Here is a 19,099-nt window from a genome sequence, read left to right as displayed (position 1 = left end):
TTATACATTTCCACAGGCACTGGACTCATTTCATTTTAAAAAGTAGAGTCTTCCAGATTCAAAAGACAGTAATTTTGAACAATACACCATAATTGACATTAAAATAATACTCCAGTGACAAAATTTGATATACAAGTATTGTGAAACTGACGCTATATTAGCAAAAGTGAAAAAAAAAACAAGAATTGAACAAAAACAAGCTCCCTTGTGATTAAAAAAAAGCACAGCAATGAAATAAAACAACACTTAGCACCACACTGGAATCTTTATCTATCCATTCATCTTATGAACCTTCCTTGCCCATTACAGAGAACGGGAAACCATAGACTTACCTCAGCAGGAATGGGCACAAACCTGACAGATAACAAGTATGCATTTTAGTGCACATCCAAATAAACACACACTTAACATTGGCTATTTACCCAGCAACACAACAAGAAAATCCCAGGTAAAAACACATAGATGTAAAAAAAAACTTTCATTCTAATTCTGGCAATTCCATCATAATACTATGCCATCTCCCACTACCGAATAGCACATCCTACAAGAATCTCAAGCACATATTTATGGAGGAAAAAAAATAAAATCAGACTCTATAGAAGTAGGTTTAAGATATTTTTATTTGCAATTTTCAGTGCTTTCAAAGATTGTGTTTTTATTAAAACTCTCACTCTTTACTTAAAACATCTCAACATTTTTCCATAAGTTAGAAAGATGTCTTAACTGCTGTACACTGTATAAGGAAAACACATGCATTCCTTCCCCATCACCTCACATACTGTAGGCTTTTTAAAAATTTTGACCACCAGCTTAATACAGTGCAAGAACTCAGAAAACATTTGCTAAAATAACTGATAAGATTATCGTACAAAAGGAAAACAGAAACACAGTACTCATGACAAGTTCATGTGCAAAACTACACTAAAGCCTGGGGAAGGGGGCAGCTGCATGATATAACAGAATAATTGAAATTGTAAAAATATCTTAACATATAACTTAAAGAGTTAGATGAACAGTTTTATTTAGCAGCATGAGGGCAAAGTAGAAAATATCTCCACATGCATGGGTCTGAGAGTGTGTAAAAGAACAGACTATGGCATGTTCAAAATGAGGAAACTGTTACCAACATTACAATATGGGTTTGTGTACTGGTGCCAAGTGTAATAAAGAAGACGTTACATTATTACTGAACCACTGTGCCCTTTCCACCTTTTTTGAAACTGCTTACTTAAAAAAATATGTATATGTTTAGCTGAACATTTTTATTCTTGAAAGTATTTAAATCTTTGACATACAACAAAAACATACAGAACAGCATGCTTTGTTTAAAGCCGATATTGTCACTGAATATAAATCATGCTTTTGTCTTTCTCTGTTTTAGAAATGGAAGGAAGTGTACAAATACATTATATGCTACCTTCTGAAGGTGCAATGGATGAAAAAACAATATAAATATTGCTATGATAATGAAATATTTGCCTGACTATTTTTCTTCAAGTGTTAAATTAGTACACATATTAAAATTAATGAAACATTATGAATTGAAAATGGCCTAAGGTCCTTGAATGAAAGTGCAGAGAAAAGTGTTATAAAAATATACATAAATGAACCATACAGTATAAATCAGAAATAAATTCAGGGATTAAAATTAAGAGTCCATTTTAAGGCATTTTTTATGTTCGCAAACAGCCAAACAAAGTAGCTCATCAATACATTACCAAGGGCAAACCGAAACACAATGTTGTAGTTAAGCACCACATATTTTATAAAAAGGAGTCATCTGCTGAAAGTTAATAATGCATTTCTAATATCTCTCTGTTTTTTCAAAATATTTTGTTACCATATGGCTTGCTGTTTGAAACAAACAGCTGTCACAAATGTCTACTGGAACACAGCGGCCACTTTGGAATAAAGTCTCTGCTGTTTACAACATGAGCATTTTTTGCCTGTATTTGGAATTGTTAAAGGTCAGCAATTATTTATGGCACCGTATTTTGAATATCTATATGCAGCAAAAAGGCAAAATCAGCCACAAGAAGATCAGTTAATCATGTATCTAAAAATAGGTTCAGATTTGTGCATTTATTTTTTGCTTCTAAATGTTGAAGCTCCAGAATATTTTAACTTGCAGTGGAAATCCTATGTAAAGCAAAACAAAAGAAGTATATTTTAGTGAAGGCTGCGGCACATTCTGTGAAATCTAGCACATTCACTTGAAATATTGAGGGGGGTGGGATGAAATCTGATATCCCTAAGAAGAAATACTGGGGTTTCAAATTAAAAATACACCTGTATAAAATATATTTTAGGATTTACAAAGTTTGGCATTTTAACATGTAAAATAAAACTTTTTCTTGAAATCATTACATTAAAAGCAGCACATACCTGTGTCCGAAATCAAAGTACAGAGACACTGGATAGAAGTAGGTAGCATGCATTGACAAAATAAATGGGGGGTGGGGGGGACACAAAAAAGTTCAGCTGATGCTTCCTGCATCCCACAAAGCACCAGTATTGCACTATGATGCCATGGCAGAACAACACTAAAAAGCATAACATTCACAGGTGTGCGCATACATGCAAGTGTCGTTTCTGTATTCCTGCCCCTCTCCGAGGATTATGAACAGGCAAGGTGATGATGATTTTTTGCATGTGCACGACTTTCCAAAGCTGGTTCCATTCTCAAAACCGTTGAATCATTGACTCACGAGACTTTCCAACTCCAATCCACTTTACTGAAATTAAAAATAAATTTACAATTAGGTATTAAATCTGACAGGCATCAATAAAATACTGAAAGGGTTAAACAAAGAAAAGTAACAAAATGGTGCTTAAACCATCGCTCATTAAGATGTTTCTGGAATTACAAGCTTGCATTATTTGGACATTTCAGCAATTTCAGCATAAAAAACACAGACGAGAAATGTTTGAGTAAGTTTTCAAAATCAGTAATATATACTGTTAAAACAAATTATCTGTTTAAAGCTAATATTTAAATCATGACATAATAACAACTTTATTATATTTGAATATATAACAAACATCATGTTGTTCCTACATATAAAATGCAGATATCCAAAATATAAACAACAGGTTTCAGTTATGGGCAGCATTAGGTAGGATGTCCATTCCTTTTCACTTAGTTTGTCAGTGTTCTAATTATGGAAAAATACACACACAAAGGCCAAGGACATACTTAACACTAGGCGACAAGTGCGGTTGCGGATGCTGCTGCTGCTACACAAGCAGTGCACGGACTATACTTAAGTGCATATTTTATACAAGGTGGATTACACGAGGTGGCTGTGTGAGAAATCATCATGCTGACAAAACAACGTCCAGTTCTGCTGTGTTTTGAGAAAGGGATTCAGCATTCTGATGCAAAGGTGCAAAAAAAACAAAAAACAAAAAAAAGGAAACAGTGACACAGAAGATGGTTTATGACACCTTTTCAATGTATCACATTGTTACAATGGGGAATACGTGACACTTTTATTTCCTATGTGAGAAATGAATGAAGAAAAGCAACATGAATACTTTTGCATGTCAGCATTTAAGTTTGATGATTTGATTCTTCCCATCGAACCATTCATCAATAATTGAAGCATGCAGATTCATCCTGTTAACTTGCCATCACATGTTGATAATAAATAGTTATGCAGATGTCACATACCAAAACCTGAACACACATGTCGCCCACATTTTTGCTGGTACTGCAATTCGCGCACTCATCTCATAAATTTCTGATGACGTGCTCAGAGGACGAGGCAAAAGAATGCTGGGAACGCGTTGCAGCCATTATGCATGTGGGTAAGCATTCTGAGCGTGAAGTATAACCTGGCCCAAACTGTGCTTACAAGTGACTAGGGAAAATATACTGCAAAACGCAATCGGTAAATCTAGGATGCAACAACCATGGGAGTTTCATGAACTCAAGTAATTATTTTGCTCTTAGACAGCACCTGCCTGTAAGAGATATGACAAGCTACAAGATATTTACCAGGCACATCAAGGTGTTCTTCTATAAACTGAACATATTTTTGAGCATTTTCTGGCAGCTCCTCAAATGTCCTAGCACTGGACGTATCAGTATTCCATCCAGGAAGCGTAACATACTCCACTTCTACTTTATTTAAGATCTCTTGATTAGCTGTAGAATGAAAATAAAAAGTCAATTTGTTACTGAATTTCTCATATTAAGGAATTGTTCTGCAAAGGTTAAACAATTTAAGAAATACATATAAATAATATGTGCTAAATAAAAACAGAGAAATAGGATGGAATAAATATACAAGCTTAAAAAATATATAGCTTAATAAACCATCTTAAAATAATAAAAACTTATTTTTGATATTTAACAGCATTAAAATAACATATTTGTTCTAGTTTGATGCTGTGTCTCTGTTACTATTTACAGGAACAGTCAGTCAGTCATTATCCAACCCACTATATCCTAACACAGGGTCAATCCCAGCCAACACAGGGCACAAGGCAGGAACAAACCCTGGGCAGGGTGCCAGCTCACCGCAGGGCGCACACACACACCAAGCACACACTAGGGACAATTTAGGATCGCCAATGCACCTAACCTGCATGTCTTTTGACTGTGGGAGGAAACCAGAGCACCCAGAGGAAACCCACGCAGACACGGGGAGAACACGCAAACTCCACACAGGGAGGACCCGGGAAACAAATCCAGGTCTCCTTACTGCGAGGCAGCATCGCTACCACTGTGCCACCATGCCGTTCTTATAGGAACAGTGAAGTAGCAAATGTTAAATGATATATTCACAAAACCATGACCATTTAGGAAGAAATTTCCCCTCACTTTACATCTCCTTGCTAATCTTGAAATGTCTTTAAATTTAAAGGGTTTGCTTTGTACCTTTGAGCGAAGGTAGTCCCATTTTACTTTCAAACACTAGCCAGAATAGTCTGCTACAGATTTTCATTTAAACTGTTATCAGCACTACTCCAGTTTGCCAGCTATTCTACTATAATAATAATAATAATAATAATAATAATAATAATAATGGAGTGGAAGAGGCCCTGAACTTCAATGATGCTCAAATGTCAATGAATTTACACTTGCCTGTTAATGTAAATAGCCAATTATTTTAGCTATGAAAAATATTGCAATATACTGTAAATAAATGCTGTTCTGAGCACACATAATTCTAATCTCTCTATGAACAACATGAAGAAACGAAGTGGATATTTCAGACTTCAACCATCCTTTTCAGCTGAAAAACAGTGAAAATCCTAGTGTGACCAAGTAATTGATTTTTATCTGAAAATGTTTGCAAATTACATTTTTTATCTCTATCTTTCTTCCATGAAACATTCCAAAAACCAAAATGAACCCAAAACTTGAATTAAACATGAACAGGGCATTTTGTATCAGATTCTCTGCCATTGTGCTAATGCTACTGGTGTTTAATAGTGATGCAAAATGTGTGGAAAACAAAGAAATACACTGCTAGGCAAAAACTAAAATGGTTTCCAGATTGCAAATAGAAATGTAAAGATGCATTTGCCCACACATATCTGGTTATAGATAATATTGTTTAACATTAGGGTGGCACACCAGCATAGTGGCTAGCACTGCCACTTCATAAATTCATCATCCTGATTTGAATCTCACTCAGACACACTGGTTAATGAAACAAGAAAAAAAAAACAAAAGTAAATATTGGTCATCCTAGAACATTGTATATGTTACCTTATTTATACTTCTAACAACAAAAATCACTATAGATTTCAAATTGTATCCCACACAGGAGTTTGTAAGAGTGATACTAAATTAAAAATGCAGTGCGTAAACTGCTATACTGATCTGATAAGTTTCTCAATGCTTTATTTTAATCATTAAAAAGTGGTAAATTAACATTAATAAATGACAATACCTGGAAAATAAGGTATTAATTCATTGTTCAGTCTGTAGGCAACGCCAACCTTTATTTCCTGAAATACATCCAGAATGTCCAGCTTTGTTAAAGCTAAGCTGTAGATGAAAAAATGTTAATTGTTACTGGTATCTTAACACTACTCTGTCCAAAATTAAATTTCCCATTACTTCAGCACTCAGTTTCTAAACTTGTACAAATGTAGGCAACGAGTTGCAATTTTAATATGTATGGCTCAACCTTTACTCAAAAAAAAAAAAACAAAAAACTAACTAATTTGAATAAATGTAACAAAACATTTAAGTGTTAATTACACCTGGAGTAGTTTCAGTTAAGTTATATGTGCCAGGTTATACTGTAATAGTAATAGAAACTGATCTTTGTAATTGGTATAAACCAATAAGGGTGAACCATGCATCAAGCTTATTATACAAATGCTGGGAGGCAAAGAAATGTAGCTTACTGGGTACAAAAAGAAGGAAGTTATACTGCCAGCTACCTCACAGAAAGAAAGAAAGAAAGAAAGAAAGAAAGAAAGAAAGAAAGAAAGAAAGAAAGAAAGAAAGAAAGAAAGAAAGAAAGAAAGAAAGAAAGAAAGAAAGAAAGAAAGAAAGAAAAATGCATGCAGCATACTGATACAAAAAACAATATTAAAGAGTAATAAAAATGCAGGTAAAAACACACAATAACTTTGAATAATGTTAACGTTTAGATTAGTAAAGGAGTATAAGAAAAAAACAGACATGGGACACACTGGAAAACCAGTTCACTAAGATGGAACATGGGTTCCAATCTGCCATCTACAGTATCCGAACAGATCATCCTGTTGCTTAGATCTTTAACTTTTATTAAAACAAAAATTAACACTTCACCATATGATACTTTTACAGAAAGTGAGAGTTGTTTATAGCCATGATTGGCTATTTAGAGGAGCAATGTTATTTGTGATAACAGATTAATTTAATAAAGTGGCCACCGAGAGTGAATTTGTATGAGCTTAACAGATATAACTGACTTCTGTTATGCTGTTAGTTCACTAGGAAATATGTTTATGCATTGAAATGTTGTCAAGGTTTTATACTTTATTGTGCTATGAATATAGTTGTAAACATTTAACTTTTTTATCCTTGACTTGCAGAAATTAACTGTTAATGCTGCTTTTTCCTTTCAATTCTTATAATGTTTAACAAACAATTTTGTGTATAGTGTGATCTATGCCAAAATTAGTTAAGACCTTCACTGCTTTATTACACACTGTACCCTATAAAGTTACGAAACAATAGACATAGTGCGCTCCTACATTGGACTGCTGCTACCAATACAAGAACACTAAGGAAAGTTTAACAGATGAGGTACTATATCTTTAAGAAGTAGGATAAAAAATTAAACTATTACTTTTTGGTGAACTCTGAATAATGTAAATAAATGCTACTAAATGATTTTCTACTTTATTTCTTCACCTACCCATTCCCAGAACCACGTTAAACAATTTCTATTTCAATAAAGAAATAACGGGAAACAAAAACATTTCTAGTTTACCTTTCTTCTTGAAAATAAACTGCTGGAGACCAACTAAAAGTTTGACAAAATTATGTTTAATGTACGGAGTGAGGGTTAGGTAAAAAGGTAATCAATCATGCTCAAACTATGAATTACTCAGGAGTACTTGACCTTATTAGATAACAAGTACAAATGTAAGAAGAGTCACTCATAATGATCAAGCATTAATGACATCTTGAGACAGATTTACACTTATGAAAAGAAAATCTGTTTTTAGTAGGCAGAACACTTGAAAATATTTCTTTAATACACAAACAACAAACAGCATGAGCAGACAGTTTAAAGAGCACAATGAACAGAATATGATGGCCATTGTCTTTTATCTGTTTATAAGATATGAATATATTCTGTGAAATGTGTTAAAGTAAAATTAACATTTACTGATTGAAAGAAAATCTCTTATGCTGAAATTATTTTCCAGTAAACAGTTGGAAGTACAGGAGAAGGGAAGTACAGTACATACTAAAGATGAAACATTTGTCTATATGTCTAAATCTGTCTAAAAGTAAAAACTAAAATAACCTTATTATATACATCTCTTACAAAATAATTTTCCTCAGATGAATTTCATCCAAGTTTTAAACAAATTTAGGACAAAAACTGATTCCTTAAATTGTTAAAGTGACAGCTTTCTAATTTATGGCATTGCAATTAATAACTAACCTATGCCAACAAAACATTTTATTTTATTGATCATGCCAACAAAACATTTTATTTTATTGATCATCTTTAACGTGAAACTTGGCATTCTTGGCACAAAATATTTTTTTTTTACTTGGAAAATATGGGAAAGATACTGGTGACTTTTTAATGCAGTTTTGAAGAAAAATGAAGTCTTGTGAGTGAAGCTATTGGATTTAGTTTCAAAACTAAATTGGTATGTGACCAAGTCACATTGCCTTTCAACATCCTTGTCATGAAAGTCAAAATGTTAATTGTTTTAATATTAAAATTCTGGATTGATATCAGGCTACTGGTTGTTATCCAATTCATATTACAAATATAGTCTGAAGTTGATAGCAACTCCAAATGAGAAAGCATAGGTATCGAACAAGAATGATAAACATTTTTAAAACGTTTGTTTTTAGATTTTTTTTTTTTTAATTAAAATAAAGTAATTTTAGAAAAATTCAAAGATGAAAGTTTAAATAAAGTAACAGAAATAATCACTCACTTATTTGATACTTCACTCAATGCACTAAAAACAATATTTTGTACTATACTACTTACATTTATCTGTGTTGTAATGATTTTTATGCTGCATCTAATATTGATTATATTCAACTCATTTCAGCTTAATTTGCTCCATTGGTATTTTATTCAAATTGTTAAAAAAATGTGTTAGTTTGTGAACTCCCTATGTACTATAGTAGGGAACAGACACAGTCATTTTAGCTTTTTACACTTTAAAGTATTCTAATGCAACTGTAGAACAGCATTATAAAGATACTCTAATCAATGATTTAACTGTTTCAATCCCAGTGGCTATTTAGTGAACTGAATGATTGCCAGACTCATATGTTGATTAAATCAGTCTCAGCCCGACAGTGTAAATTTCACTATATATACCTATATGTATACTGTGTATACTGTATATCCTTATCTCTTTGCAGACACATACAGAAATATTTTTACTTTTTTTTAAAAAAGACTGTACCGGTTGCACTATGATAACTGAAATTCTGCATAGAATTTACTAATTGTATATCCTCTTTTGTGTACTGTAAAATGTGACTAAATGAAGTTTGGTGTCCACAAGGGTATACACCCATATTTCTGTCCCAGTACACCCAAGATCTGGTGGGCAACTGGCCAACCTGGGTAAACCACAAAATGGCTATTGAAAAGAGAGACTCTCAGTGCATTCTTCTGTCAGCTATAAAACAAAACATTTTACAGCTAATAAATGCACCCATTGGGAGTGTCTGTAGGTATAAAACAATTTAAACATTTATTATTAATGAAAAAGAGCAAACCATTTCAAAGCTACAAATTAGCCTATTAGACTGCAACCAGTATATCAAAAACCTGGCAGTCACTGCTCGTTCAAATAATGAAAGCAAAGGTTCTCCAGCAGAATGAAGACACATCTCTCAAAATTAAAGAATGTAGCATTCATTACATAAATTAAATAATAAAATGTTCATAGACGTGTAACACTAAAATCAAATCTTACTTCAATTTATTGCAACATTAATATAAAATTTAGCATCTTGTTGTCTTACATAACATTCTAAAAATTACTTAATTCAGTTAGAACTGAAATAATCATTATTGGTGGTTTCAAAGATGTGTGGCTACTAGTCATGGCTTCTAGAAACTTTTCATTTTTACAATTTTCAAGTACCACTTATTTTCATAATGAAACACCTGCAGTTTTTTTGATCTTTAAAAAAAAAAAAAAAAAAAAAAATACGGTTCTTTCACATTTTTATTATAGCAAACCAGATTAGTATTTTTCTCCCTTGTGTGCATTACATAATTATCCATCAGCTATAAATGTGATCTGTAAGTCTAGAACAGAAAACATGAAAAGGTCCTTTAACACTAGAATTACCAGAGTCTACGAAAAAACTCGTAGACCCGGCCCACCTTAAAACCGTTCTCACCTCTCTTTTGTCTTCTAAATGTGCCGATTAAATAGGCATAAACTGTATAATGTATGAAGCCTGAAGTCCAAAGATCAAGTAAACACTTTCACAAAAGATTCAAGGAATAGACAACAGCTTCACTGGCATAGCGGTAAGATTTGCTGACTTGTAAACAAGAGTCCCCAGTTCGATCCCCACTCACTCCTATATTTGCCATTTTCAGTAGTGAGCTTCTCCTTTTGTTAATATTATACAGTACACACATACATTTGGTTTGGGTCTGTAACACATGGTGTGCATTTATAGGACTTGTAAAAGTTACTGTTTTTTTAATGTTTATTCTCTCTAAATCACCATCACGATACATACTACCGCCCCCCCCACCCAGGGATCTGACGCTGTAATTTTTCATTTGAAACGGAATAACTGGAGATGTGAGTGGTGTTTTGAGACAATGGAACTGGTGGACATTCTCTCATCTGGAGGGATAAAAGCTGACACACAAACACTGTTGAATCTGTCTTCTTCGTATCTCACCGTCACTTGATTTTCCTGCTCATGCTGAATTAGTGTGCACCTTATGGTGTATGATGTCAAAAAAAAACAAAAAAGCAAAAACACAGACATAGGTATATATGATATTTGGAATTATTCGTTTTATGACCTGTATAGTACATTTTGGAAAACTTTGTGGCACGGATGCAACATTATTCATATTCATTTGTATAATATCTTGCGGTTTGTAAACAGTGACTGCGTGTTTCTTTTCCCCCGATCTTGCCAGTCCCCACATGTTGCTGTATGCGATTTCTTTTGTACTCTAGGACATGCAGAGGATAGAATAGTACAGAGCAGTAAGTTCAGCGATATATGCAATCATCAGATTCAAATGTTAACTGTTCACACGCACACAAGGATCATCTTTCCTACATTTACAACGTGTGAACCTGTTACAATGCACACACTTCTCTCTATGCTGTGGTTCCTATTACACACCTGAAAGAAAGAGACAATATATGTGAAAACACCATCGCACTAATGCAATATTATTTGAAAACGAACAGCGTCAGATCGGGTGTGGTTTATGTTGGCGCTATTACTGAAAGAAAAAAAAGATCAACATGTGCGTTGATCCTGCAGCACTGAATAAGCTCACGCGCTATTATATCCCCCCCCTTCCCCTCCCACACCCACACCTGATCTGACTCTAAGGAACAGCGCAAGTACAGACGCAAACCAAGTGTGATCAAGAGTCCCTGGTTCGATCCCCACTCACTCCTATATTTGCTGTTTTCAGTGGTAAGCTGCTCTTTTTGTTAATACTATACAATACACACATACACTTGGTTTGCATCTGTACTTGCGCTGTTACCTAGAGTCAGATTGGGGGGAGGAAATGTCAGAGCGCGTGACCTTATTCAGTGCAGCAGGATCAACACACATGTTGATCTTTTTTTTTCTTTCAGTACATGTGCCTTCCCTGTTTATTTATATGTCTAGTGACTTTTCTGCCTGTCTGTCTCTCTATTACGCAGTGCTCTGTATGTCTGTGTGTTATGGATCTTAAAAATAACAGTTATAAGGACACTTGTTCATGTTAATTGCAGTCTCAATTGTTAAAAAATATTTTAAAAGGAGCATCCCACATGAAAATATAACGATCTCATTAACTGACAGTACATACCAATTTATAAATTTTATGTCCGTTTGAGGTTAAAAAGAAAAAGAAAAAAAAAAAAAACACTTTCTCCTCAACTGGGAATCGAACTCAGGTCTCTGATGGACAGTAAGCCTGCTGCTCTCTGAGACGGCAAATCTTACCGTTACGCCACGGAAGCTGTTGTATTGTTCTTGAACCTTTTGTAAAAGTGTATATTTAATGTTTGGACTTCATGCTGCTTCACACATTCTGTAGTTTATGCCTACATTTTGTAACATTTATTACTAAAATATGTGTAGTACTAGGGTGTTGTACCGTGTTAGCCATTATGAATGTAGAGAAAAGCCAAGCAAAATGACACCTTTTATACATCTTGCCTGAAGAAGAGGCCTGTGTTGCCTCGAAAGCTTGCATATTGTAATCTTTTTAGTTAGCCAATAAAAGGTGTCATTTTGCTTGGCTTTTCTTTACTAAAATATGAAAACGTTTCTGTTTTAACAATGTGTTTACACAGATGACTGTAGAAACAGAACACACATGAAATGCGTGTGTTCCAAATAACGATCTATTATTTCCACTCTAAAACTCCACTTCACTCCCAGACAATCAATCAAGGCATGAGCTGGCAGATGCTCGTGCACGGTCTAAGTCGGTGGTGGGGGATGGAATAGCCGGCTGCTTGCAGCTTGTTTTTATCGGCACATTTAGAGGACAAAGGACGCTGGCGGAGAGGTGCAAATGGTTTTAAGGTGGGCCGGATCTATGAGTTTTTTCATAGACTCTGGTAATTCTAGTGTTAAAAGCTGTATGCAATTTTTACTTACGCAGTAAATCCATTAATCATGTGGGCATACTTCAATAAAACAAGGTCCAGCCAGCCACATCTTCTCTTCCGTCCTGTGGTCACTCCAACTTCTTTGCCTCGGCTTTGCAGTATGTCACCAATATTCTACCAACATAATAAATACATAAACCAAAATAAAACAGTGAAATTAATGTAAATGGCTGTTTATTAACTGCTACTCAAGAAATGATTAACAAAAACACCCAGAAGAAAAACTATAGGAAAATAAGATCAAAAATAATTAACCTTCTGAGCGTTGCATTTTATTCCAAAATAACATGTAAAAAGCATTGCATTTTTTTGGCATGAAAAATTATATTTTTATTAAATCTCAAACGTATAACAATGATACAAATCATAATAATGATGATGAATAAAAATAATAATATGAAATCAACAATAATAATACTACTAATGATGCCAAAATAGTATATAATCTCAAAATTAATCCTTTGTGTGGTAAATCTTAAAGCACGGTGAAAGACTTAATCCAACATTACAGTCAGGACTATAATAGTGTGTTTCTTTTTGGATTTTCTTTCCAGATTGATTAGTTTTTGAACAGCACACTGCACAGATACAAGTTGGATTCTGTTTTTGTTTACTTTTGGTGGTATATAATCAATAAAATGTCTACCAATAAGACACTCTGGATTGATCCGCGATGTGTTGGATCGACGGGTCTATTTAGCGGTAGTGTGGCTGTTGGATGTGTGGCAAGGATTTGTTCTACAAACTGATGTAAAGTTTGCATGAGATGCAGTTTTGCCAGCTTTTCATTTGTATAACACAAATGCACTCCAAATGCACTGTTCCACCAGATAACAAAATATCTTTTTGTAGTATTTCTTTTGTTGCCGTCGCATAATGGGATAGAAAGTCAATGCTTGATCCACATGATTTACGCCGCCCATAGTGCTATTGTAGTTGACCACAGCACAAGGCTTTGTAATCTGCTTGTTGCCTACACAGTGACTGTAGCTGCATTATGTACAGTGTTAAGAAGACAAACATCTTTCTTGTCCTGCCATTTCAGTGCAAGCACTTTACCCTTTTGCCAAGCTACTAGATCACCTCACTGTAATTTAGCTCTGCCCAAGTTTCCAGGTATGTCTCAACGGTTAAGATGTATTGTTACATAAGCACCAGTCTTTCTTTGTAGCAAAATGTCAAATAGCTCTGGCAAAGTATAAAAATTGTCAATGGTTACACAGTAACCTTGACCCAAAAAAGCATCTATCAAAGTCGGCAGCAAAGACAGCAATGCCGTGCGGATTGTATTTCAGATCAAACATTGTCCCTTTCCCTGTGCACAGAACAGAATTCCAAATGTATCCCGTTTAGATTCACCAAGCTCGTAAAGCTTTATGCCAGATCTTGCACTTTTTGACACAATGTACTGTATCCATGACAGTCTGCCCTTATAAGCCATGAGACTTTCATTGATGCTGACATTGCAGTCTGGAATGCAAACGTTCCAAAATTTTACTACAATCGCCTGGTATATCTCCCAAATTATCATTTTGGGTGCTGGATGGGTATTCTCATCTAAATCTTCATTGTTGGTAAAGTGCAGATATTTCATAATTACAGTAATCACTCCTCCATCGCTGGGGTTGCGTTCCAGAGCCACCCGCGAAATAAGAAAATCCGCGAAGTAGAAACCATATGTTTATATGGTTATTTTTATATTGTCATGCTTGGGTCACAGATTTGCGCAGAAACACAGGAGGTTGTAGAGAGACAGGAACGTTATTCAAACACTGCAAACAAACATTTGTCTCTTTTTCAAAAGTTCAAACCGTGCTCCATGACAAGACAGAGATGACAGTTCTGTCTCACAATTAAAAGAATGCAAGCATATCTTCCTCTTCAAAGGAGTGCGTGTCAGGAGCACAGGCTGTCAGAAACAGAGAGCAAAGCAAACAAATCAATAGGGCTGTTTGGCTTAAGTATGCGAAGCACCGCGGCACAAAGCTGTTGAAGGCGGCAGCTCACACCCCCTCCGTCAGGAGCAGGGAGAGAGAGAGAGAGAGAGAGAGAGAAAGAGAGAGAGAGAGAGACAGATAAAAACAAAGAGTGAAAAATCAATACATGCCCTTTGAGCTTTTAAGTATGTGAAGCACCGTGCAGCATGTCACTTCACTAAGCAGCTGCACACAGAAGGTAGCAACGTGAAGATAATCTTTCAGCATTTTTAGACGAGCGTCCGTATCGTCTAGGTGTGCGAACAGCCCCCCTGCTCACACCCCCTACGTCAGGATCAGAGAAAGTCAGCGCAAGAGACACAGAGAAAAGTAAGTTGGGTAGCTTCTCAGCCATCTGCCAATAGCGTCCCTTGTATGAAATCAACTGGGCAAACCAACTGAGGAAGCATGTACCAGAAATTAAAAGACCCATTGTCCTCAGAAATCCGCGAACCAGCAAAAAATCCGCGATATATATTTAAATATGCTTACATATAAAATCCGCGATAGAGTGAAGCCACGAAAGGTGAAGTGCGATATAGCGAGGGATCACTGTAGTGAAAACCTACAGTTAGACATAATTTTTTCAAAGAATGGCAGCGCTGACAGCACTTTTACAGCTTGAGTGATCCTCAGTTCTAACACGCATCTGTACAGTTGCCTGAGTGACACTCGGGACTAACGCTTTTAAGCACGGTGTTCACAGCCCGAGTTAACGCTCAGCTCTAACGCTAAGGAGGCTACATAAAATGACTAAATGGTCTCAACTGATCTTTCTTAAATTTATATTTATCTTACAACAAAGCTATTAAAAATAGTTTTTTTTTTTTTTTTTTTTAATTGAGGGAATTTAATAATAATGCTTTAAAGAAAGCACATCAGGAGAGCAGCAATGGCTGCCGATATACAGAAGAAACAATTTGACAGTCAGAAAAACAACTTCTTGTTTTAAACTGAACTCTGCCTAATTAAAAATACCGCATATACTCGTGGATAAGTCGGGAGTTGATTTTACAGTATAATTTCTGGAATTTTATAATGTCGGTTGTATAAGTTGAATATGGAAAACTCATGCTATTGGTACAAGGGATTATGATATGCTAACACCCACCTGAGAGAGTAACCATGGAGCGCACAGTCTTTTTTTTCTATGTGGGTACAGCAATGCGCGGTATCAGCGCGTGCTCCTAACCTCTCTCTATTGTGCCTACGTGACCACACGGTAATACCCGAACTATTCCGAAGCAATGTTTGCACTGATTTCTGTTTTTTTGCATCTCACATCCTCCGATGTGCTCCGATGGAGCGTTTGACCAGAAGAAAATATGAAGCTGGTTTTAAATTAAACGTCACTGAAGCAGCAAAAGAAACTGGTAAATGTGCTGCTTCATCAAAATTCGATGCATCTGAGAAACTGATGTGAGATTGGAGGAGGCAAGAAGATGTTAAAAATAAAATAAAATGTCACATTTTTGAATGGGCATATAAGTCAAGGTCCGATTATATGATGGATTTTTCGGGTTTTAAGACCCGCCTTATACGTGACATATACAGTATTCAGTATTTTCTATGTGGTCATTTTGTGTGAAAATAATGTTAATCCACATTTTGATATTTTCACAACATGTGCAAGTTTATTTCAATATATATATATTTCAATATGTTCATTTGTCATCTATTCTACTCATTTAATACTAACACTTTCACTAAAATGTATTTTAAAAGAAACCAATTTTCTAAACTGCTTCTCTATAAGCCAATGTGATTTGTATCTGTGTTTGTTATTCAAAACTAATTCCTCTTTTAAGAAAAATACAGATGAACATAAAATTTAGTGAATAAATAAATCCTATTATATGGGATTTGTGACAAAATAACACACTAATGGGTATATTTTAAATCAACTTGAACAGTGTTAAATTGGTATTAAAAAAATAAAAGGTACAAAGAGTCCAAATAATTAAAGGATAGTACTGAAATGTTTTTAACAAAGACTTCAAAGAAAGTGTCCAGCCATTACGGCCTTAAAGAGGAACCAGTGCTGCTTCAAAGATTTTAAAAGGTGGAAAAAAATTAATGAAATTGTTTAAAATTACAGTAATCCCTCGCTATTTCGCGCTTCGCCTTTCGCGGCTTCACTCCATCGCGGATTTTATATGTAAGCATATTTAAATATACATCGCAGATTTTTTGCTGGTTCGCGGATTTCTGCGGACAATGGGTCTTTTAATTTCTGGTACATGCTTCCTCAGTTGGTTTGCCCAGTTGATTTCATACAAGGGACGCTATTGGCAGATGGCTGAGAAGCTACCCAACTTACTTTTCTCTCTCTCTCGCGCTGACTTTCTCTGATCCTGACGTAGGGGGATTGAGCAGGGGGGCTGTTCGCACACCTAGACGATACGGACACTCGTCTAAAAATGCTGAAAGATTATCTTCACGTTGCTACCTTCTGTGCAGCTGCTTCCTGAAGCGACATGCTGCACGGTGCTTCACATACTTAAAAGCTCGAAGGGCACGTATTGATTTTTGCTCTCTCTCTGCTCCTGACGGAGGGGGTGTGAGCTGCCGCCTTCAACAGCTTTGTGCCGCGGTGCTTCGCATACTTAAAAGCCAAACAGCCCTATTGATTTGTTTGCTTTTCTCTATCTCTCTGACATGCTCTGCTCCTGACGCGCACTCCTTTGAAGAGGAAGATATGTTTGCATTCTTTTAATTGTGAGACAGAACTGTCATCTCTGTTTTGTCATGGAGCACAGTTTAAACTTTTGAAAAAGAGACAAATGTTTGTTTGCAGTGTTTGAATAACGTTCCTGTCTCTCTACAACCTCCTGTGTTTCTGCGCAAATCTGTGACCCAAGCATGACAATATAAAAATAACCATATAAACATATGGTTTCTACTTCACGGATTTTCTTATTTCGCGGGTGGCTCTGGAACGCAACCCCCGCGATGGAGGAGGGATTACTGTACTTCTAAAATATTTACTCTGCCAATAAGATGTATGCATTTCAACAACAGGAGTATAATATAAATCCTAGTATAGTTTGAAAGCTATTGCATATGTAGCTGAAAAGTTGTAGTGTAATTCTCTTTCAGAAAAATATTATACCACTTCTTAATACTCTGCTAAATGCAGAAGGTCTTAATACAACAGTAAAGGGTTAAACAGTTGCCATTCTTAGCTTGAGCTAAAGTTTCCTCGCTAGCATTCAAGGAGCAGAGCAGATCCAATTAAAGCATTTCACAGTTAAACAAGCAAAATAAACCATGTGCATAAATTAAGACCATGTTTTACTTAAAGGTTAAAGGAGTTGTTCCAGTAACATGTACTGTATTTTACATTGCACAACTCTATAAAAAATGTACAAGTCAAAACATTTACAAAGACAACTTCAAACTACAAGTCCAAATAGAAAGCCTGAATAAAATAATTTTTTTTTTTTTTTTCCAAAAATGCATTTCCAACATAAAAAATAACACAATAAAATCATTAAAATGGTTAAATTATTAAATATGAAAAGAAAAATCTATAGAAAATACATTAAGGACAGTTTTGATTGAATATTTTGTCGATTAGGAAAATGCCTTTCTTAAATGTACATAATATTCATTTTTTCACTTCTACGTAACACTACTTAGTTCGCTTATAAAGGACACATTAATTATGCTAGCAGTCCTCTGCATTAGGTAGATGTGAAACATGTAGATGACATTATACCAGTGAAATGTAATCTTCAATGACAACTGCTAGTGGCAATCTGCCTGCAGTAATGCACTTGTGTCAGTCTGTAACATAATCTGTTTATGTGCAGACTTTGTTGGCCAGTCTCATTTCCAGTCAGATTCATACCTCACCAGTGGCAAAATAGCTTTTATCAAAAAAGGTGCTTGCCTGTGGAAATACAGCATATGTTGGAAAAAAATGCAAAATTTAAGGACATTCTCCATATGGGAAAACAGAAGCCTAATTCAATTCTAACAAACCTAACTTTATCACAGTGAAACCAAATAATACATTTAAACTCGGATAGCTACATTGCTATAAAAAAACAAAAATCAAAAATATTAAGGACAAAAACAAATTCAAGTTCAAATGACCTATACAAAATAATGTATGCTGAATAACAATGCAGAAACTAAACAGAAAATGGATTACATTTTTTTTAACCTAGACATATGCGCCAGTTGCCAGTTTGAATCCTGCAAATGGCAGAAATGACTCTAATCAGTTGGGCCCTTGAGCAAGGCCCTTCACCTGCTTCATCCTGGGTATGATGTTAATGTGCATCCAGCTCTGCAAACAGGTCCTTCATCTTACAGGGAAAACTCGAGTGGTTGGTGGAAGGATTGGTACTCCAGCCACTGTAAAATAAACCTCACACTGTTCCAAGTGTGGTGCTGAGGTTTCACCCGTTGCACGGCTGCACTCGGGTCCCAATCCGGTTGGTTCGCTGTATGGTGGGTGCGGCAACGCACTGTAATCAGCGCATGCTCGCAAGCTCGCTCTCCTCGCAGTGCTCTACTATTAATATTATCATATTCAGCTGCTATCAAGAGTACCGCCTACT

The 19,099-nt window shown here is 35.4% G+C and overlaps 1 protein-coding gene across 1 annotated transcript in view; it reads right to left on the bottom strand.

Annotated features, from left to right (window-relative positions):
• Positions 1-605: 605 nt before the first annotated feature.
• Positions 606-19,099, bottom strand: part of adss2 (adenylosuccinate synthase 2) — a 64,402-nt gene continuing 45,908 nt past the window's right edge. Inside the window, exons 10-13 of the mRNA XM_028820157.2 lie at positions 12,542-12,666; positions 5,907-6,004; positions 4,001-4,150; positions 606-2,735 (exon numbers count right to left, since the gene is read on the bottom strand). Coding sequence (XP_028675990.1) covers positions 2,683-2,735; positions 4,001-4,150; positions 5,907-6,004; positions 12,542-12,666 — 426 coding nt within the window. The 3' untranslated portion in view covers positions 606-2,682. The remainder of the gene's footprint in view (positions 2,736-4,000; positions 4,151-5,906; positions 6,005-12,541; positions 12,667-19,099) is intronic.

Source organism: Erpetoichthys calabaricus, chromosome 15 (genome assembly GCF_900747795.2).
Source record: "Erpetoichthys calabaricus chromosome 15, fErpCal1.3, whole genome shotgun sequence".
NCBI lineage: Eukaryota > Metazoa > Chordata > Cladistia > Polypteriformes > Polypteridae > Erpetoichthys > Erpetoichthys calabaricus.
This window is presented reverse-complemented; position numbering and strand designations above follow the sequence as displayed.